Raw genomic sequence first — 22,934 nt, forward strand, 5'->3', positions numbered from 1 at the left:
ATTCTATCCAAATTAGACTACTGTAACGCACTTTTCCTTGGCATCCCCGCTTCACACACCAAGCCGTTACAGTTATTACAAAATGCCGCCGCTCGTATCTTGTCAAATTCCAAAAAAAGGGACCATATCACTCCTTTAATGATAGAACTACACTGGCTCCCGATACATTCACGAATTCTTTATAAAGCACTCTCCATCATCCACAAAAGTTTGCTTAACTCCAACCTTAACTGGATCAACCCACCACTCCTCCCTCGCACATCCAACAGACCTTCACTCCCAGCTCTACAAGGAACACTACGTGCCCATTCCATCAAATCTTTCAAACTTTCCTCCACTATAAGCAGAGCCTTCTCTCTAGCCGCCCCCTCCATTTGGAACTCCTTACCGCATGACATTCGCCTGGAGACATACACACCTATCTTCAAAAAAAAACTGAAAACATGGCTCTTTCAGCAAGCTTATACCATGACACCCCCCATCACATAAAGACCCTGTGAGTGTAATTTTTGCGATCTACGTTAATGAAACCGGTCTGAATACGGATTACGGAATACGTTATGTCCCCATTTTGTACATTGTACGATATTGATTTTATTCTTGTTTGTTGTACATAAATTATAGGCCCTATAATTTCATTGTTTATGCCTTTCTCTACCCATGACCCCTCCCCTACCCTATCCCCTTATCCATTGTTTTATGCCTTTCTACCCCGACCCCTCCCTTGGTTTTTTGTAACTCACTTGTTTCTTGTAAGGGCTTCTCCCTATAGTTACATATTTATTCTCAGTTTTATGTAAGGGCTCTGCCCATGAGTTATTGTTTACTGTGAACCGATGCGATGTGCAAACGAACATCGGTATATAAGCGACTTTAAATAAATAAATAAATAAATAAATACACTCACAATAGTAGATGTATGCAATGGTCTCTATGCCACAGAGAGTCTTCAGTATATTCAGGAACAGGAGCCGTAGGCGAGCACTGGTTCCTCTAAACAGTCTGTAATAAGAACTCACAATAGCTGTATATGAAATGGCTTCTAGAGTAGAAGAGAGTCTGTAAAAGATTCTAGGAACATGGGCCCTCGTGGAGCGAGTACCGGTTCCTATCTGCAATCTTGCCAATGTAACTCATGATCTCCGTACCTGCAATAATGTCTTGGAGCGAAGGGAGTCTTCAGAGCTATAGGAATGTAGGCCCTCGTGGAGCAAGTACCAATTCCTATGTACAATAGAACTCACTGTGTTCGCGTCCGCGATCGCTTACAGGCAATGAGGAGTCTTCTGAGTATTCAAGGATGTAGGCCCTCGAGGAACGAGTACCGGATCCCGTCTTGGCAATCTGAAATCAAGAAGAGAGAGCGGAGCCCCCGTGGAGCAGGTACTCCTGGTAAGTTTGAAAAGGCCGAACAGTGGAGAAGGATTCCCCTCGTTGTCTCGGATCGTTGTTGCAAGTATCGTGGACTGCCGAAGCAAGTCCTGTTGGAGTTCCTTGCTAACTCGTTAGAGGTTAGCAAACAAAGACCTTTTAAAGTGAAAATGGATGACGTCACTACGGGGGGACACCCCCGAGGTTCGCGCCCTTGCTGGTACAAAGTCTGGAGCGCACGCGCGTGCCCTTATGTCACGGCGGATCCGAAGCATCAATCCAGCCCGGGGACACCGGGACCAAGAGGCAGGAAGAAGCCGCGGCTGCATCTGTCCATCAGAGCCGAAGGGAGTTGCTCCCAAGATAGAGAGGGTGAAGCGAGGGGCGAGAAGACGCATGAACGCAACAGAAATGAAGTGGACCACACATTACATATGATGTGCACGGAGCAGGAGAGAGACCTTGGGGTGATAGTGTCTAACGAACTGAAGTTGGGGAAACAATGTGATAAGGCTGTTAAATTCATGGACCCTTGAGCCGGCTGAGACAGATGAAGACTCACCGTGGGGAGGCCCACTGTGGATGTCGAAGCCAGGAGGCAGCACAGAGCAGGAGACCGGAGGAATCTTCCCCCCGGCTCTGGAGTCAATCAGGGCCAGCGTTTCAAAGTCTCCTCCGGGAAGGACCAGGGTAACCAGAACGGTACACGGGGAGGCAGAAGTGGTGTTACCTAGGGTAAGCCCCCCCGATGATCCCTTGGTTTGGGTTTTTCCCGGCCGCTCAGCACACCGGGCTAGGAATGACTTCAGCAAGGAGCTGCCTCTTCTGCCCTACAAAAGGGCCCAGTCTGCATTCATTCCTCGCCTTCGCAAGGAGCCAGTTCAGGAGTTGGACTGTTCCTGGATCCTGTTCCAGCTCTCCGGTCCAGGTGTCTTCGATGACGTCCTCCTGCTCCTCTTCTTCAAGGCATTCCATTCCTGATGTCCGTGTTCCATTCCTGTTGTCCAAGTTCAAGCCCTGATGTTCCATGAGTCCTGTCCTGATGTTCTAGCCCTGATGTTCCGTGAGTCCAGTCCTGATGTTCAAGCCCTGATGTTCCGTGAGTCCAGTCCCGAAGTTCCAAGTCCTGATGCTCCAGGTCCTGAATAACCTGTGCCTCCGGAGGTTCCTTGCTTTTAACTCCGAGTTCCGGTTTTCAAGTTTTTATCTTGAGTCTGTATCTTGTTCCGACTCTGGAGGATCCAAGGGGTTACTTCGTTCCTGCGCTGTGAGATGTCCTGAGCTTGCCCCGCTCCTTTCGTGGTCTGCAACCAGCCGTCTGGCTGTGTAGGGCGCGTAGGAGAAAGTGTGCTCCGTGACCAGCCCCACGAGCTGTGTAGGGTGCTTGAGGGGTCTTGCTTGTCCTCACCTGTGTCCTCGTTCCAAGTCTGAGTCTCCAGTGTGGTCCACGACCAGCCCCTCTGTGCTGTGTAGGGTGCCTGGGGGACTTTGCTTGTTCTTCATCTGAGTCTACATCCCAAGTCTCCATGTCCGAGTCTACATTCCAAGTCTCCATGTCTGAGTCTACGTTCCAAGTCTCCACATCTGAGTTCCATGTTCCAGAGTCCTCGTCCGCCCTTGTCTCCTGTCCGGCCTGCCACCTTTGCCGTTCCCAGCAGCAGGTCCAAAAGGGCTTGGTCGGAGGACCATGCAGAGACCAACCTTGCGTGGTTGGCCTCACGGAGACTGTGCAGGTTGGCGGAGGCTTGGACTTCCAGTCCTAGCCCACCTGCCTTGGTGCTTCCTTGGAGGTCCTCTCCTGGTTCACCGGGGCTCAAGGGCACACTTCTCCCAGGGATCAGGAGTGCTCCCTAGAGTTCCCTCCCATGGATCCCCAACAAATCCCAATCAAAGATCTAGTGACCAACTGCTTTTTTCTCTCATTTTTGTTAATTAATGCTCAATCTCTGACCAAAAAATCCATGTTAATAACAAATCTCTTAGCTGACCAAAAACCTGATTTCATAGCTATTACTGAGACTTGGCTAAAAAATAGTGACAATGTCATAGTAAATCAAATTGGCAATGAAAATTATGACATTTTTTCTTTACCTAGAGCAGTCCGTAGGGGAGGGGGGCTCATGTTAATAATTAAAAAAAACAATAAAAATGAAACTATTACCTAAACAACTCTCACAACATTATGAAATTGCAATTTTTGAATTGGTAGATTTGCAAATGTGTCTTTTGTACTGTCCACCAGGAATACTAGAGCATAATAGTTCACCAATTATTGAACATTTTTGCTAGTAACTTAGACCCAAGTAAACCTATAATTTTGGGAGATTTTAACCTACATATGGATGTTAAATCTTGGTCAACCACCTGCCAAACTCTATCAGATGCACTAGCAGCCATGGGTTATGAACTTATTACTACACAAGCATTGCATAAAACCGGTCACTCTTTAGATTTAATTTTTACTAACTCAAACTTAGTAAGATAATCTCTCATCAATTATTCCCCAGACCCATGGTCAGATCATTTCCTGATTGAAGCCAACATTACATTTAATTCAAAAAAAGTTAATATCAACACCGAAACAATTTCTTTTGAATTCTGCCCACCATTTAATATAGAAGAGCTCCAAACTTAGAAATTCAACTTCCAGAAATGGACATCTCTAATGTGACAATTGCAACCCAGTCTTGATTCACAACCACGTCTAAAATAGCAGACGATATAAACCCAGTAAAAACTAAACATATCAAAAGTAACAAAAAAATTGAATCCTTGGTATAATACTCAGATTAAAGAAGCAAAACAGAAACTACGGAGAAAAGAAAAAGCATGGAAAAAAAACAAATGCAATCTAACTTTAACTATTTACCGTATCCATCTTGCATTTTACAAAATCCTGATAAATAAAACCAAAAAAGAATTCTACAGTAACAAGATTAAAAAATTCTCACAGAATCCGAAAACTCTCTTCAACCTTGTAAACAAATTAACTTCTGAACCTACCCAGATAAATACTGTAATAAATAGGAATCTCAGTCAGGAATTGGCACTGTTTTTTAAAAATAAAATTGATACGCTAATAACAAAGCAAGAAAAAACCTCAACTCAAGAAATTTCAATGAATATAAAAGAAAATCCAACTTGGTCAAACTTTTAAAACACATCAATTTGCGAAGTGACAAGATTAATTCAAAACCTAAATCCCGCACAACACCCATCAGACGCGATACCAGTATTAACACTAAAACAAATCACTCAAGTAATTGCACCAACAATAATGATCATCATCAACAAGTCGCTAAATGAAGGCATTATGCCAGAATCTCTAAAACAAGCAATAATTAAACCAATAAAAAAAAAGAAAAATATAGACAACAACTTACTGAGTAATTACAGACCAATTTCCAATTTACCTATTATTGCAAAACTAATTGAAAACGTTGTCCTACAACAACTGAATGAGCATTTAGAACATAACAATATACTATATCCAGCAGTTTGGTTTTAGAAAAAATTTCAGTACAGAAACATTACTGCTCTCACTGCATGACACTGTATTGAGAGGATTTGATACTGGGCAGAAATACCTACTATTGCTGCTGGACCTTTCAGCAGTGTTCGATACTGTTAATCACAACACCCTCACCCACAGACTTATAGAAATCGGGTTAAGCGGTAAGACATTACAATGGTTCAATTCTTTTTTAAGTAATAGAACTTACCAAGTCAATATCAGCTAGAGTTGGGCTTCATTTTAAGCTTTCAAGTCGGGTGTCGGGTTGGGCGCTTCGTCGTAAATTTCATTTTCCTATGGGTCGTTTGTTTTTTTTTCGGCAGATTTTTCGAACTGAAAAAAACCCCAAAATACCCCAACCCTTCAAATTTACTTAATTACAACCCCCCCCCCCCCCCCCCCACCATCCCGATCCTGATCCTGGTTCGGGAGACCTGAATCCCAAAACAGATTTTCCCCGAAATTCAGGAAAAATTTGTTTTTCGGGTTAGCACGGGGGGGGGGGGGGGGGCAGAGGGGCACATTTATTTAAAAAACAAACAAACCCAACCCAATGCTTCAAATTTAATTAATTACAACCCCTCCCACCATCCTGATCCCCCCCCCCAAGACTTACTAAAAGCCCTGGTGGTCCAGCGGGGTCCCGGGAGCGATCTCTCCCTCTCGGGCTGTTGACTGCCACTAATCAAAATGGCACCAGTGGTCCTTTGCCCTTACCATGTGACGGGCTACCGGTGCCATTGGTCGGCCCCTGTCACATGGAAGGAGCAATGGATGGCCCGCGCCATTTTCAAAGATGGTGCCGGCCATCCATTGCTCTTACCATGTGACAGGGGCCGACCAATGGCACCGGTAGCCCCTGTCACATGGTAAGGGCAAAGGGCTACCAGTACCATTTTGATTCCTGGCAGGCCCGACAGCCTGAGAAAGGAACATTGCTCCTGGGAACCCCGCTGGACCACCAGGGCTTTCAATAAGCCTTGGGGGGGGGGGGGATCGGGATGGTGGGGGTGTTGTAAAAAAGTACATTTGAAGGGTTGGGAGGGTTGTTGTTTTTTTTTTAAATATATGTGCCCCTCCCCCCCGCACTAACCCGAAAAATGAATTTTTCCCGAATTTCGTGGAAAATTTGTTTTGGGATTCAGATCTCCCGAACCAGGATGAATTAGGCAATTTTGTTGAAATTGCCTAATTCATTCTAAATGAATGCACATCCCTAATATCAACAGCTCATCATCTGACATTATTAAGCTGGAAACAGGAGTCCCACAAGGCTCAGCCTTATCCGCGATGCTTTTCAATATATACATGATCCCCCTTTGTCACCTCTCAGGCCTAGGTCTAACTTATTATCTTTATGCTGATGATATTCAGATCATTATGCCGGTTACAGACACACTGGATAAAATATTTCAAATTGCAGCCACAAATGAAACTAAGCATAAATATTGAAAAAACAGAAATCATTCTGCTTGAAAGGAAAACATCATTAATTGACAATAAGCATCACTTCCAATATGAAAATCATCAAATTGATCTTGGAACAAAAGTAAGGGATCTTGGCATTTATTTAGACCCAGAACTCAATTTTAAAAAACATATCACAACAAAAACTAAAGAGGGTTACTTCAAATTATTAATGTTAAGAAGATTAAACCTGTTACTAAACCCAAATGACTTCAGAACTGTATTACAGGCTTTAATTTTTACAGCCACTGACTACTGCAATGCCTTACTTCTTGGTTTACCTCAATCCACCATTCAACCCCTACAAATCTTACAAAACTCCGCAGCGAGGATACTAACTGGCTCACATAAGCAAGATCATATTACCCCAATATTAATGGATCTACATTGGTTACCCATTGAAAAATGGGTCCAATACAAAACATTATGTATTTTACATAAAGCGATCCACGGAGAACAGGTTGAATGGCTAAATGCATCTATACGTCTTCATACACCACAATGAAACTTAAGATCAGCAAATAAAGGGCTATTAGCCATACCATCATTGTCCTCAGCCAGACTAACCTCAGTCAGAGATAGAACCAGGGCCGGTGCAAGGGTATTAGGCACCCTAGGCAAACCTTACAGTCTGGTGCCCCCTCCCCATACACAATTTTAGATTATTTATTTATTTAAGGTTTTTATATACCAGCATTCATGATAAAATCACATCATGCTGGTTTACATTAAAACAGTGGTGCATAGAAAGAAAAAACAAACTGGAACTGTAGTGCGGAAGAAAGCAGTTACAAAAAACAGGGATGCTTAAACTGGGACAGGAAGGAAAAAGAAGATTTTCTTTTTTATGCATTTTTTATGCATTTATAACATATTTTACATGAAAAATGACATTCTGAGGTAAAATTAATATACAAGTTATTGTGATAATTTCATGCACTGTTGTGATGCCAACAAGAAAACTTTGCATCTTGGAATTCATATGGCATCATACCTATTGTGATATATTTCGGCATGGTCCTCCCATATCAACACAGTACTATTTGCCAACACTCAAAGAATAACAACCCCACCTATGAAAAAGAATACCACAAATATTACACCAGAATCTAAAATATCAATGCAGAGAAGGGCTATCAATACAGAGAAGGGCTATCAATTAGAGATGTGAATTGGAACCGGAATCGGTTCGGATTCCGGTTCCGATTCACTTGTGGGTTTTTTTCCATCGGGCCCGATCACATTTTGTTTATCATCTGAACCCCAGCCAATAAACAAAAAACCCACCCTGACCCTTTAAAAGTAACCCCTTAGCTTCCCCCACCCTCCCGAACCCCCCCCCCAAACCTTTTTACAGGTACCTGGTGGTCCAGTGGGGATCCCGGGAGCGATCTCCCGCTCCGGGCCATCCTCCGGCTCCCGGGCCATCGGCTGCCACTAATCAAAATGGCGCCGATGGCCCTTTGCCCTTACCATGTGACAGGGTATCCGTGCCATTGGCCGGATCCTGTCACATGGTAGGAGCACTGGATGGCCGGCGCCATCTTGTGCTCCTACCATGTGACAGGGGCTGACCAATGGCACCGGTAGCCCTTGTGACATAGTAAGGACAAAGGCTATCGGCGCCATTTTGAATACTGGCAGCCGACGGTCCGAGTGCAGGAGGTCGCTCCTGGACCCCCGCTGGACTTTTGGCAAGTCTTGTGGGGGTCAGGAGGGTCCCCAAGACTTGCCAAAAGCCCCTGGTGGTCCAGCGGGGGTCCGGGAGTGATCTCTTGCACTCGGGCCATCGGCTGCCAGTAATCAAAATGGCGCCGATAGCCTTTGCCCTTACTATGTCACAGGGGCTACTGGTGCCATTGGTCAGCCCCTGTCACATGGTAGGAGCACATGATGGTGCCGGCCATCCAGTGCTCCTACCATGTGACAGGATCCGGCCAATGGCACGGATACCCTGTCACATGGTAAGGGCAAAGGGCCATCGGCGCCATTTTGATTACTGGCAGCCAACGGCCTGGGAGCCGGAGGATGGCCCGGAGCAGGAGATCGTGGGAGATTGCTCCCGGGACCTCCACAGGACCACCAGGTACCTGTAAAAAGGTTTTGGGGGGGTCGGGAGGGTGGGGGAAGCTAAGGGGTTACTTTTAATGGGTTGGGGTGGGTCTAGGGGTTATTTTTGTGTGCCGTTTTTCCCACCCTCCCCCAAAATGATAAGGGAACCCCCACGATCAATATTGTGGGGTTTTCTTATCATTTTGGGGGAGCCCCCGATTTCTGACGATTTTGAAAATATCGACGATATTTTCAATTGTCCGAAACCCGATTCACATCCCTACTATCAATACAGAGAAGGGCTACCAAAATGATAAGGGGAATGGAACAGCTCCACTATGAGGAAAGACTAAAGAGGTTAGGACTTTTCAGCTTGGAGAAGAGACGGCTGAGGGGGGATATGATAGAGGTGTTTAAAATCATGAGAGGTCTAGAATGGGTAGATGTGAATCGGTTATTTACTCTTTCGGATAATAGAAAGACTAGGGGGCACTCCGTGAAGTTAGCGTGTGGCACATTTAAAACTAATCGGAGAAAGTTCTTTTTCACTCAACGCACAATTAAACTCTGGAATTTTTTACCAGAGGATGTGGTTAGTGCAGTTAGTATAGCAGTGTTTAAAAAAGGATTGGATAAGTTCTTGGAGGAGAAGTCCATTACCTGCTATTAATTAAGTTTACTTAGAAAATATCCACTGCTATTACTAGCAATGGTAACATGGAACAGACTTAGTTTTTGGGTACTTGCCAGGTTCTTATGGCCTGGATTGACCACTGTTGGAAACAGGATGCTGGGCTTGATGGACCCTTGGTCTGACCCAGTATGGCATGTTCTTATGTTCTTATGTTCTCCTAACAGGAAAAGAGAACAAGCCAAGCTACTACAGATCCCTATAGAGAAACTACATGCTAAAAGAATGCTTCATCTCAGTGTTTGCATGCAGAACACAAACCCTCACCAAATACAGAATAAAGCCACATAAAGTATAAATAGAAATGTGCAGACAAAAACTGAACTGTAAAACGCATCTCGCCAGACTCTATACAGTGTAACAATGGAAAAACAAAAATTTCACCATTTCTCATGAAACAAATCAATAAAATCTATAAATCACTAGCTCTTACCTCTCCTGCCTGGCAATTGGCTCACTCGCGCCTGCTCGACACAATCAGTGTTTTAGCCCATCGGGGCCCGAGCTCAGGAGCTGCCCTGTGCTCCTTTCATCCACTGCCGCAACCAACGACCGCCCTTTGATCAGCGCATCACTTCCGGCCAGGCAAGATACTTTAAAAGAACGCGCCGGCCTCGTTGCGCTCTCTCTTACCTCTCCTACCCGGCAATCGGCTCACTCGCGCCTGATCGACACAATCGGTGTTTTAGTCCATCGGGGCCCGAGCTCAGGAGCTGCCCTGCGCTCCTTTCGTCCACTGCCGCAACCAATGACCGCCCTTTGATCAGCGCATCACTTCTGGCCAGGCAAGATACTTTAAAAGAATGTGCCGGCCTCGTTGCACTCTCTCTTACCTCTCCTACCCGGTGATCGGCTCACTGCCTTGATGGTTCAAGTCTTTGGAAGGCAATCCCTGGTTCTTGAGTCTGAGTTCTGAGTTCCTGAGTTCTGAGTCCTGAGTTCCGAGTTCCTGAGTCTGTGTTCCTGAATCCTGTTCTGGTCTTCAGAGTTCTTATTCCAGCTTCCACCTTGTTCCTGAGTCCAATGCCTGCACTGCTATTGTCATGGACCATGACCAGCCATAGGTTGTGTAGTGCATGCAGCAGTGCCGGGTCTCCTTAGAGCCTTCATCATGTTCCAAGTCCAGTTGCCAAGTCCTCATTAATTTCCAAGTCCAGAGTCTGCGCTGCCTTCGGCATGGTCTATGGCCAGCCCACAGGCTGTGCAGGGTGTGCTGTGGTACAGGGCTCTCCCAGAGCTTCATCATGTTCCAAGTCTTCAGTGCCTTCGTCTAGTTCCAGGTTTTCAGATCCTTCATCATGTCCACATCTCCAGTTATCTTCAGTCCTCGCTCTCTTCTGTCCTAAGACTCAAGCCATTCCCAAGTGGCAAGTCTGAAATGGCTTTTGGAGTGGCCGGAGGGCTACCCCAGAAACCAGCATTGCATTGCTGGGCTCCCTTTCTAGTGCATGCTGGACATCCAAGTGTTCCTGTTCAAAGCCAAGTGTGTTCCTAATTTCAAGACAAGAGTATTCCTGTTCCAGTCAGCCTGTGCCTGGATGCGTTCTCTTGCCAGCAGCATGGACTGCAGCCAGCCCCTAGGTTGCGCAGGTCATGCTGCAGCACAGGGGCTCACACTCTCGAGCATCTGTCCACACTCGCAACATTAAGTGGAGTCCCACAGGAATCAGTGTTGGCACGTTCTGTTCAGTATCTTTGTGAGCGACATTGCAAAATGGATAGAAGGTAAATTTTGTCTAGTTGCAGATGATACTAAGATCTGCAACAGAGTGGACACGCCTGATGGAGTAGAGAGAGAATGAAAAGTGATTTAAGAAAGCTTGAAGAGTGATTGAAGATTTAGTAGCTGGGATTCAATGCCTAGAAGTGCAGTCATGCATCCAAAAGGGGGCGAAAGATGATGTGCACAGACCAAGAGAGCGATCTTGGGGTAATAGTGCCTCATGATCTGAAGATGGCGAAGCAATACGACAAGGCAGTAGCTAAAGCCAGAAGAATGATAGGCTGCATAGAAAGTGGAATAACCAGTAAGAAAAAGGAGGTGATGATGCCCTTGTACAGGGCCTTGGTGAGGCCTCACCTGATGGAGACCATATCTTAAAAAGGATAGAGACAGAATGGAGGCAGTCCAAAGAAAGGCAATCAAAATGGTATGGGGTTGGTATCAGAAGACTTATGAGAAGAGGCTGAAGGATCTAAATATGTATACCCTGGAAGAGAGAAGGTGCAGAGGAGATATGATACAGACCTTAGATACCTGAAAGGTTTTAATGATGCATGAACTTTGAACCTTTACTGTTTGAACTAGGGGTCATGAAATGAAACTCCAGGAGGAATGACTTAGAACTAATATCAGGAAATATTTCTTCAAGGAGGGGTGGTGGATGTCTGGAATGCCCTTCCAGAGGAGGTAATGAAGCCGAAAACAATCAAAGAATTCGAAGGGGCTCTCTAAAGCTAGAGGACAGAATTGAAGAAAAGGGTGCATGGGGGTGACTTGCTGGAGCCGCAGTTACTACTCTTAACAGAAGGCATGGAGATTTCTTCCCTTAACCAATAAGCCTTGATGCTTTTGATGCAACTTCAACATTGCTTTCCACTTCAACGGCAGAGGAAAAGGGGAATTTGATTCAGACAGCAATCAACGAGGACCCCAACATGTACCAATAAGCATGGGTGTAACCAGCATGGAGCGGCAGTTATTACACTTAACAGAAGGCATGTGATTACTACCCTTAACCAATAAGCCTTGATACTTTTGACGCAATAGCAACATTCCTCTCTGCTTGGACTGCGAGGGGAAGGAAAATTGGATTCAGATGACAACCAATATGGGTCATGACTTTTACAGTCTGGGGTACTGATATCCAAACATAAGGAAAAAAAACATAGGACTGCTTCTACAGGCAAATCCATAAGTAAAGAACATCAAACAGCACTGTTTGAATTTTCAAGAAGGCTCATCACCTCTTAAAAATGTTGCATTCATCAGATGCAAATGGTCTCATTTGTTACATTTTTTGCATTTGTTTGAAACAGATGCAGATCTCTAACCATACTTTTGTTTCTTATCCACAGAACTGCCTGCACAAACAGCAGCTCTTGACTGCCATCCGCCAGATGCAGCAGATCATAAAAGGGCAAGAGACACGATTCACAGATGGGCTTCGTATCATAAAGGGCCGACTAAACAACCTGCACAACTCAGTGACCAAGGCCATCATAGCTGCTGAAACAGGTAAATTCAGGGGATCAGCTAATAAGATTCTTGTGTTTTCAGTCAAGTAAGGCTGCTACACACACCCCTAGCTCATCCTTTAATTTATAGGTAGGTGCCACTTTCACACTAAAAAAAAAAATCAGCCTTATAACTTAACTTCATGAATTCCCCACACCTTATTGAGAGTTTGATCATTCCCCTGTAGGGCACTACCAGACATATAGTGAATACACTAATACATTTAAAGGACCCTAATTAGACAAATTCCTACTCCCATAGCAACCTAAAACTTAGCTAGGAACTGAACAAATCAGAGATGAAGACAGCAGTCCAGCAGCAAAAGGGGGGCCTCCCAGTCTTTTACATAGAGTGTCATATGTATGATTTTTTACCCACCGGTGAGAAGTTGTTCATTTGCATCCGATGCAAAGAGCTCCTGTCTCTCAGAGAATGAGTCCAATCTCTGGAGACTAGAGTGGCAGACCTGGTGGAGCTGAGGCAGATAAAGAGGTATATAGATGAGACCTTCAGGGACATAGTAGCCAAGTCCCGACTTCAGACTGGCAGCCCTGGTGCTGCCTTGGAGGAAGAAGGTCTCATGATCGCAGAGCATCAACCTGGGGCAGCAGGAAAGGATCCTGTAGCAAGGACCTGCTCTCCAGGTGGTGCATTGTCCTCTCGCACCAAGGATGTGTCTCCCAGGGCTATTGCCCAGGAGGGAAGGGTTAGGTCGGCCGTGAGGATTGCCTGGTAACATGCCTACCTGGAGCGAATGTGACGGACCTCAAGCGTCACCTAGATAGGATTTTAGACAGTGTTAGGGAAGAGCCAGCTGTTGTACATGTGGGCACCAACAACATAGAAAAATGTGGGAGGAAGGTTCTGGAAGCCAAATTTAGGCTCTTAGATAGAAAGCTGAAATCCAGAACCTTTAGGGTAATATTCTCTGAAATGCTCCCTGTTCCACATGCAGGTCCCCAGAGACAGGCAGAGCTCCGGAGTCTCAATGTGTGGATGAGATGATGGTGCAAGGAAGAGGGATTCAGTTTTGTAAGGAACTGGGGAACCTTTTGCGGAAGGGGAAGTCTTTTCTGAAGGGATGGGCTGCACCTTAACCAGGGTGGAACCAGGCTGCTGGCGCTAACCTTTAAAAAGGAGATAGAGCAACTATTAAACTAGAACAAAGAGGAAAGCCGACAGTCGCTCAGCAGCACATGGTTCAGAGGGAGTTATCTTCAAAGGATGCTAATGATGTATTAGAATTAGGGCATCCCAACAGTGAGGTTCCAATAATAAGAAAAGTAGTGCAAGTTCCTGTAATTAAAAATTCACCTGAGCTAAAAGATTCCAATTTATCCCTACTAATTGAAAAACAGAATGAAAATACAAACAAAAAGCACACTTTGAAATGTTTGTATGCTAATGCCAAAAGTCTAAGAAGTAAGATCGGATAATTAGAATGCATAGCAATGAATGATGACATAGACTTAATTGGCATCTCAGAGACATGGAAGAAGGAAGATAACCAATAGGACAGTGCTAAACCAGGGTACAAATTATATCGCAATGACAGAGAGGAGCATTTGGGAGGTGGGGTTGGCATTTTATATCTGGGATGGGATAGAGTCCAACAGGATAAAGATCCTACATCAGACTAAATGTACAATTGAATCTTTATGGGTAGAAATCCCTTGTGTGTTGGGGAAGAGCTGATGCGGAGGTGGACCCTTGGCCCAAGTGGGGTTAGCGCTACCTGTGTGGGAGGGCCTCCACAGGTCCCCACCATCGGGAGGCAAGGCTGGACATGAAGCAGAGGCAAACAGGAACTTCGCCAATACCAACCCTCGTTCCCCGCAGGTTGAGCACTTGGGTGCCAGGGCTGGCTGGTCTTAGGTGGGCCTCTATGTGGATGATCCCAGGGACAGCCAGGCATGGAGCGAGACAAGGAACAATGAGGATCCAGTCTAGGGGTCACAGCAGGCAACAAGAGAAATCAGGTCTGTTCCAGGGGTTGGAGGCAGGCGGCAAACTCGTAGTCAGGTCCAGTCCAAGGGTCAGAGGCAGGAGGCAAACTTGTGGTCGTGTCCAGTTCAAGGATCAAGCCAAAGTCAATCCAAAGAGCAGGGCGAAGGAACTAAGGCAGGGCAGGAAATGGATAGTGGAACTCAAGATTAGGAGCAAGCAGGAACGAAGACTGGAACTCAGGATCAGGAACAAACAGGAATGAAGTCTGGAACTCAGGATCAGGAACACAGCAACTCAGGAAATATGCTCAGGACAAGCGAGGCGACCTGTTGCAAAGGCAAGCTCTGACTGTAGGGGTGTGCATTCGTTTTGAACTTAAATGTAAAACGCAACTTTTTTTTTTTTTTAACTTAAAAAAGTGATGAGGCGAAAACGATCGGATTTCCAACTTATTCAACATAGCTATGTTGAATACGTTGGAAATCGCGATTGTTGATCCTAAATAAAAATTTAAACCCCTCACCCTCCTTAATCCCCCCCCCCCCCCCAAGACTTACCAAAATTCCCTGGTGGTCGAGCGAGGAGTCAGGACGCCATTTCTGAACTCCTTTGCGAGGGGCACGTGACGTCGGCGTCACGTCGGAGTGACGCGGCGTCACGTGATTCCCCCCGCGTTCACTCCGGGACCCTCATTGCACCCAAAAGGAACTTTTGGCCAGCTTGGGGGGGTCAGGAGGCCCGCTCGACCCTCACAAGTCAGTCTGGCAAGATGGCACTTTATAATCGCTAGAAAAGTTCTAACCAAAATGGAAATTTCAATTACTTTCGATCTCTTCATATTCATAGGAAAAGAAACATTACAACTTTAAGGGATATGCTGCAGCTGATAACACAAAGAAGTTATAAGCACTATTCTTAAGAACACCACCTGTGATTCTTCAGGTAGCCAAAGCTTCTCTGTTAACTTCACAATTTGGTCTTTAATTTCAAAATGAAACTAAAACAAAGCACAGCTCACCTCACCAAGCAAAAAAACGCAACAACAACAAAAAAAATGCAGCTTGAAATAATTTGTCCATAGGCTCAGAATAGTCCAAACAAAATAAAAATATGCATATGGAATTCAGGCCAGTGATACAGCACTTATGGTCACTTATAAAAGTCATAACCAAAATAAACATTTCAGTAACATGCATATCTCTTCATATTCACAAAAAATAAAGCCAGAAAACTCTACAATGAGGTACTGTGACTGATGGCAAAATGGATTTATAAGTATTGTTCACAGTAAGCATCACTAATAAGTCATCAAGCAGTCAAAGTCATGGTGCAAGTAGCTTCTCCATAAACTTAGCAATTTGGTCTTGTGATTGCAAAATTATTGTTTTCTCTTCACGAATACATGCAAGCGTGCCGTGAATAACAGAGAGAACTTTATCCCCTTGTGAAAGAGTTCTGAACAAACAGGGGCTAGGACTTTGCACTTAGCTAATATCTTTGAAAAATAGTCATTGAAAAGCAGCAACTTACTATCATGATACTCCGACTGTCCTTTCTTCCAATATGCTGCCATCATGTGACGTTTAACTGAATAATTCAGAATCTGGGCAATTACTAGTTTAGGCCTTGCTCATTTCTCCTTGACCTCACCCAACTTCTGGAAGTGCTCCATGAGGACAGGCTCTGTCTCCAACGATAGGCCCATCGCCTCAGGCAGCCAAACCTGTACAATTGGAAAAAGATCTGATTATTTCACTGTTTCAGGTAATCTAATAATCTGAATGTTGTTCCTTCTGCCTCTGTTCTCTTGATCTTCTATCCTCCTTGATCAATATTGCATTTTCTTTCTTTAAGGCTGCAAGCTGAATTGAAAATTGGTTTGATGCCATCTCTTGAGTTAGCACCCGACCCTCCCAGTCAATCAGGGTAAAAGTGTGCTTATCCAAACTCTCTCTGACCTCATCGATGACTACTGTTTACCAAGGCTATCCCTGAGAACTGCTGACACATTCTTAGAGATCTCCTAAACATATTAACATAGAAATATAGAAATGACAGCAGAAGAAGACCAAACGGTCCATCCAGTCCGCTCAGCAAGCTTTCACTTTTTTCCCCCCCCCCATACTTATCTGTTTCTCTTGTCCCTTGTAAGTGACTTTTTGTTGTTCTATTTCCCTTCCACCCCTGCCATCGATCTATTTCCCTTCCACCCCCACCATCGATCCATTTCCCTTCTACCCCCACCATCAATTTAGTTAGCAGTGCTGGAGATGCATCTAAGTGAAGTATCTAGCTAATTGTTTAGGGGTAGTAACCGCCGTCATAACAAGCTACTCCCACGCATGTTTATCCAGCCTGTGCAACCCAGTCCTTGTTGGTTGTTGTCCGAATATAAATCATCTTTTCAACATTCACCCTGCCGTTGAAGCAGAGAACTATGCTGAATATCATTGAAAGTGAAGTAACAAGCTTATTTGGTTTGGGGTAGTAAACGCCGCATCAAGCAAGCTACTCCCCTGCTTTTTTGTGGGTGCAAATCCTTTTTGTCACATTTTCTCTTGCCGTTGAAGCATAGAGCAAAGTTGAAGTCGCACTAACCATGTGTATGTTTATTGAATTAGGATATTAATCTCCAAGTAGTAGCCGTCATTCCCGCAATCCGCCCCCATGCCACTTCACTTCATTCACATCCTCTAGACTTTATGGATCCACAGTGTTTATCCCACGCCTCTTTGAAATCCTTCACAGTTTTGGTCTTCACCACTTCCTCTGGAAGGGCGTTCCAGGCATCCACCACCCTCTCCGTGAAGAAATACTTTCTGACATTGGTTCTGAGTCTTCCTCCCTGGAGTTTTAAATCGTGACCCCTGGTTCTGCTGATTTTTTTGCAACGGAAAAGGTTTATCGTTGTCTTTGGATCATTTAAACCTTTCAAGTATCTGAAAGTCTGTATCATATCACCTCTGCTCTTCCTTTCCTGCAGGGTGTACATATTTAGATTCTTCAAGCTCCCCTCATAAGTTATTTGATGAAGACCCTCCACCTTTTTGGTCACCCATCTCTGTACCGCCTCCATCCTGTCTCTGTCCCTACGGAGATACGGTCTCCAGAATTGAATACAGTACTCCAGGTGAGGACTCACCAAAGACCTGTACAAGGGGATAATCACATGCCTTTTCTTACTTGATATTCCTCTCTATGCAGCCCAGCATTCTTCTGGCTTTAGCTATTGCCTTGTCACATTGTTTCGCCGACTTCAGATCATTAGACACTATCACCCCCAGGTCTCTCTCCTGCTCCGTGCACATCAGCCCTTCTCCCCCCATCGAATACAATTCTTTCGAATTTCCACACCCCATATGCATGACTCTGCACTTCTTGGCATTGAATTTCAGCTGAGATATCTTCAACCACTCTTCCAGTTTCCTTAAATCCCGCTCATTCTCTCCACTCTTTCCGGCGTGTCCACTCTGTTGCAGATCTTAGTGTCATCCGCATAAAGACAAGCCTTACCTTCTATCCCATCCACAACGTCGCTCACAAAAATATTGAACAGGACCGGTCCCAACAATGATCCCTGCGGCACTGTGCTCAACACAGCTCTCTCTTCAGAGTAAGTTCCATTCACCACTACACATTGTCTTCTGTCCGTCAACCAGTTTGTAATCCAGGCCACCACCTTGGCACTCATGCCTAAGTTTCTCATTTTATTCATCAGTCTCCTGTGCGGGACCATGTCGAAAGCTTTGCTGAAGTCCAAGTAGTTGACATCGAGCGCTCTTCCTCAATCCAATTCCTTGGTTACCCAGTCAAAAAAGTCAATCAGATTTGTCTGACAGGATCTTCCCCTGGTGAATCCATTCTGCCTCTGGTCCAGCAATTCTCCCGACTGTAGATAGTTCACTATTCTTTCTTTCGTGACTTCATTACTTTTCCCACCACTGAGGTGAGGCTAACCGGTCTGTAGTTACCAGCCTCTTCTCTGTTCCCACTCTTGTGAAGCAATCACTCGGTACCACTCCCGTTTCTAGGGATCTATTGAACAGGTCACACAGCGGACCCGCCAACACATCTGTGAGCTCCCTCAGTATCCTGGGATGAACCTCATCAGGCCCCATGTCTTTGTCCACTTTCAGTTTCCCCAGCTCTTCCCATATATTCTACTGTAAATGGAGTTTCATCTACTCCATTTCCCTCCAATTTCTTGTTAACTAGCGACGGTCCTTCTCCGGGGTCCTCTTTAGTGAACACAGAACTGAAGTTTTCATTTAATAGTTCTGCCATTTCTTTGTCTCTCTCCACACATTGATCCTTTTCACCTTTCAATTTCACTATACCACTTTGAACTTTTCTCCTTTCACTGATGTATCTGAAAAATGTTTTGTCACCTTGCTTTACCTCTTTGGCAATCCTTTCTTCTACTTGACTTTTTGCCGTCTTGATTACTTTCTTTGTCTCCTTCAGTTCCACCAGATATTCTTCTTTGTGTTCCTCCCTTTGGGATCCTTTATATTTCTTGAACACTGTTCTTTTAGCCTTTATTTTTTCAGCCACCTCCTTTGAGAACCAGATAGGTTTCATTCTTCTTTTGCTTTTCTTTACTTTTCTAACATATAGATTAGTTGCCATGGTAAGTGTACCTTTAAGTTTGGTCCATTGTTCCTCCACTTCTCTCTCTTCTCCAAGCCTACTAGTTCTTCCTCCAGGTATTTCCCCATTTCATCAAAGTCTGTGTTTTTGAACTGCAAAACTTGGGTCCGTGTGCTTCTTCTCCTTAATCATATCCTCCTTGATCATATCCTCCTTAATCATACTGTATCATATCATTATGGAGGATATGATTAATCATATCCTCCTTAATCACATCCTCCTTGAGGTCAAACAGCACATTCTCAACCTCTTTTGTGATCTGAGAATCTTATCTTTTCTTTAGCAGATCCCACAGATTTAGTTGACGTACATCCTCCCAAAAATAAAATGAACCCCCTCCCCCCTCCCCAAAAAAAAGACCAGCCTTAACAACATTTGAAGCCCATCAATTTTCCAGCCTGTACATAGAATCAAATGCTAATTTGAAGAAATTTCTGATGCGGCCCAACAGAGCTCAACTACAATACAACTTCACAACTGCCCTTTCTGATAGGAAGTCCCCATTCTTCTCCATTTTTTGGATCTGTGATTCTGCTTTCTTACTAGCAAATCAAATCCTTTTTTTTAACTTCTTTTTTTATTGAGTCAATGGAAATTACAGTTTATTTACATCATGACATAGAAATGTACATCATGACATAGAAATTTAAAAAAACACTTTAATTTCAAGCAGTAGCTTCAAATGAGTGCAACAATGATTCCTCAAAGTTTCCATTATTATAGCAACAAAATAGAAAGAAGAGGAAGAAAGGGAAAAGAAACCACAGCATCCACACTCACATCTATACACATGCACTCCTAATCACTCACTACACACAAATGATAGACCAGAGTGTTCACTATTTCAGCAGACCAGCCAAAACCTTGTACCATAAATCATAATAGCCCCTCATGGAAGAAAAGGACCTCAATATGGCAACTTCCTTTTTCCGTATCATTTCCAGTTGCATATGTTGTTGCATCAAAAGTTTCCATTGACCAAGCAATGGGGGTTTCTTCCGACCGCCAACACAGCAAAATAGACATTTTTGCTAGGAAGAAGGCCATTGCAATAAGATTTTTTGCACCTTGAGGCAGAATAGACCTGCCATCCCAAATACACAAATATACAGATATCCCAGACCAAGGAATTTCTCACCCCACAACCTATTCCAAAAATGCTATCACCTTACTAGGGATGTGCAGAAGGCAAAAATTTGTTTCGATTCTGTTTTCGTTTCACCAGGACCCAAATTGATTGCATTAGTTTCATAGGAGGAAAAACCAATTTGTTGATTAGTTTTATTCGTCTTCCATTTTCCCATTAAAGTCAAAGTTGGAAGTATTTGCAGCCTATTTTTGGCTGCAGAATTGGGGTTTTCTTATCAATTTTGATGAAACTTCTGGGGAGCAATCATCAGAACGAGAAAAGAGCTCCAAGTACTTAGACTGTGGCAAAATGGCACCAAAGTGGCATGAATAGCCTAAGGCACTGTAAAGGGGCAAAGGGGTACCAGGAGTGGCAAGAGTGCTTTAACAGAGGTGTAAAGCAGCAGCGAGAGTGTCAAAAACACACCACAGCTTCAAAAGAGAGCACCGATAACAGTTGCATGAATCCTCGAAGGCAGCACGACAGGCAAACTGGCAAGACAAGCGGCATCAACATCCTACACCACAATGAAGGGGGAACATAGCAAACAGAAAGAGTGTCAGAAAAAACCACAAGGTGCCGATAAAGGGACAAAGCAGCAGAAAGACTAGCACAAACACACTGAGCAACCATGATAGTGGCAAGAACACCACAAGGAGTAGAGTGAGTCGTCTGGTGTATGGCAGCAAGGCAGAGTGGCAGAAAGTTGATAGGGGCAAGATAGGCTGGCACAGCTGAGGTAGTCAGGTCCCTATGATTTTGATAGGGGCAAGACAGGCTGGCCCCGGGGAGAGTTCCCTTTCCTTTGCACAGGAAAGGGCTCCCTAAAATGGGTTTGCCCCTAGAGTGGGGTGCCTCCATTGGCATCTAGTGAGCTCTCGCTGGTCTTTTATAATCTGGTGGACGTAGCAGATATACAAATGAGAATTTTGAAGGCTGAGGCGGAGGCAGTTTCCATGTGAACAGCAGCTCTGGTTCAACATGGGTCAACGGGTACTAAGAGATAGGCTGGCTACACCCGGGAAGAGTTCCCTTTCCTTTGCGCAGAAAAGGGCTCCCTGAAATGGGTCGGCCCCTAGAGTGGAGCATGAGCCTTCAAGCATGGCAAGTCGACATGGTGGAGGTTTCCATGTGAACAGCGGTTCAAGATGGGTCAACGGGTGCTAAGAGATAGGCTGGGTACACCAGGGGACAGTTCCCATTCCTTTGCGCAGGAAAGGGCTCCCTGCAATAGGTTGGCCCCTAGAGTGGAGCACAAGCCTTCAAGCATGGCGAGTTGACATGGAGGAGGTTTCCATGTGAACAGCGGCTCTTGTTCCACATGGGTCAAGAGGTACTAAGAGATAGGCTGGCTACACCCGAGGAGAGTTCCCTTTCCTTTGTGCAGGAAAGGGCTCCCTAGAATGGGTTGGCCCCTAGAGTGTGGTGGCTCAGTTGGCGTCTACTGAATACCCAGAAGCTATTAACTGTACATATGCACCTCAGCTGCTGACAAAGGAACTTGAAGAGCTCTCAGAAATAAAAAAAACTGCTACTCAAGTACAAATCTACAATATCAACCTATGTTGACTTTGTACCCTACAGTACCTCTGTAAACTATGGGAACACAGAGGATGAACTAGAATACAACTACCACCAGTTTTCTATAGCACTAGAAACATTAATGTTGGCACCTAAGAAACATCTAGGGAAAATTGCCCATATTTTGAAGATTATGAAAACTATTGAGCATATGAAATATCCAAGCTCCAAGCTGGACAGACAGGCACAGCGTTAGAGGTCAAAACCTTGTAGGGACGTAAGGTCTGGACGGACAGGCACAGCTTTAGAGGTCAAAAACTTGTAGGGACATAAGGTCTGGATGGACAGGCACAGCTTTAGAGGTCAAGCCCTTGTAGGGACGTAAGGCCTGGACGGACAGGCACAGTATTAGAGGTCAAGCCCTTGTAAATACCCAGAAGCTATTAACTGTACTTATGCACTTCAGCTGATGACAAAGGAACTTGAAGAGCTCTCAGAAATAAGAAAACTGCTACTCAAGTGCAAATCTACAATAACAAGCTATGTTGACTTTATACCCTACAGTGCCTCTGTCAACTATGGGAACACAGAGGCACTGTAAGGTACAACTACCACCAGTTTTCTATAGCACTAAAAACATTAATGTTAGCACCTAAGAAACATCTAGGGAAAATGGCCCGTATTTTGAAGATTATGAAAACTATTGAGCATATGAAAAATCCAAGCTCCAAGCTGGACAGACAGGCACAGCGTTAGAAGTCAGCCCCTTGTAGGGACGTAAGGCCTGGCAGACTGGCACAGTGTTAGAGGTCAGGCCCTTGTAGGGACGTAAGGCCTGGACAGTAGACAGACAGGCACAGCGTTTGAGGTCACACTTGTAGGGACGTAAGGCCTGGACGGACAGGCACAGCATTAGAGGTCAAGCCCTTGTAGAGACGTAAGGCCTGGACATACAGGCACAGCATTAGAGGTCAAGACCTTGTAGTCACGTAAGGCCTGGACGGACAGACACAGTGTTAGAGGTCAAGACCTTGTAGGTTCATAAGGACTCGACGGACAGGCACAGCGTTTGAGGTCAAGCCCTTGTAGGGATGTAAGGCCTGGATGGACAGTCACAGTGTTAGAGGTCAGGCCCTTGTAGGGACATAAGGCCTGGACAGAGAGGCACAGCATTAGAGGTCAGGCCCTTATAGGGACGTAAGGCCTGTACAGTGGATGGACAGGCACATCATTTGAGGTCAAGCCCTTGTAGGGACATAAGGCCTGGACGCTACAGGCACAGAGTTTGAGGTAAAGCCCATGTAGGGATATAAGGCCTGTTATGGACAGGCACAGCATTAGAGGTCAAGCCCTT

At 44.9% G+C, this 22,934-nt stretch overlaps 1 protein-coding gene across 1 annotated transcript in view; it reads left to right on the top strand.

Moving 5' to 3' along the window:
• The window catches only part of FBLN7 (fibulin 7), a 459,875-nt gene that overhangs the window by 159,186 nt on the left and 277,755 nt on the right, over nt 1-22,934 (top strand). The window contains exon 2 of the mRNA XM_029594265.1: nt 12,174-12,333. Within this exon, the coding sequence (XP_029450125.1) occupies nt 12,174-12,333 (160 nt within the window). The remainder of the gene's footprint in view (nt 1-12,173; nt 12,334-22,934) is intronic.

The sequence above is a fragment of the Rhinatrema bivittatum genome, chromosome 3, assembly GCF_901001135.1.
Source record: "Rhinatrema bivittatum chromosome 3, aRhiBiv1.1, whole genome shotgun sequence".
In the NCBI taxonomy this organism is placed as follows: domain Eukaryota; kingdom Metazoa; phylum Chordata; class Amphibia; order Gymnophiona; family Rhinatrematidae; genus Rhinatrema; species Rhinatrema bivittatum.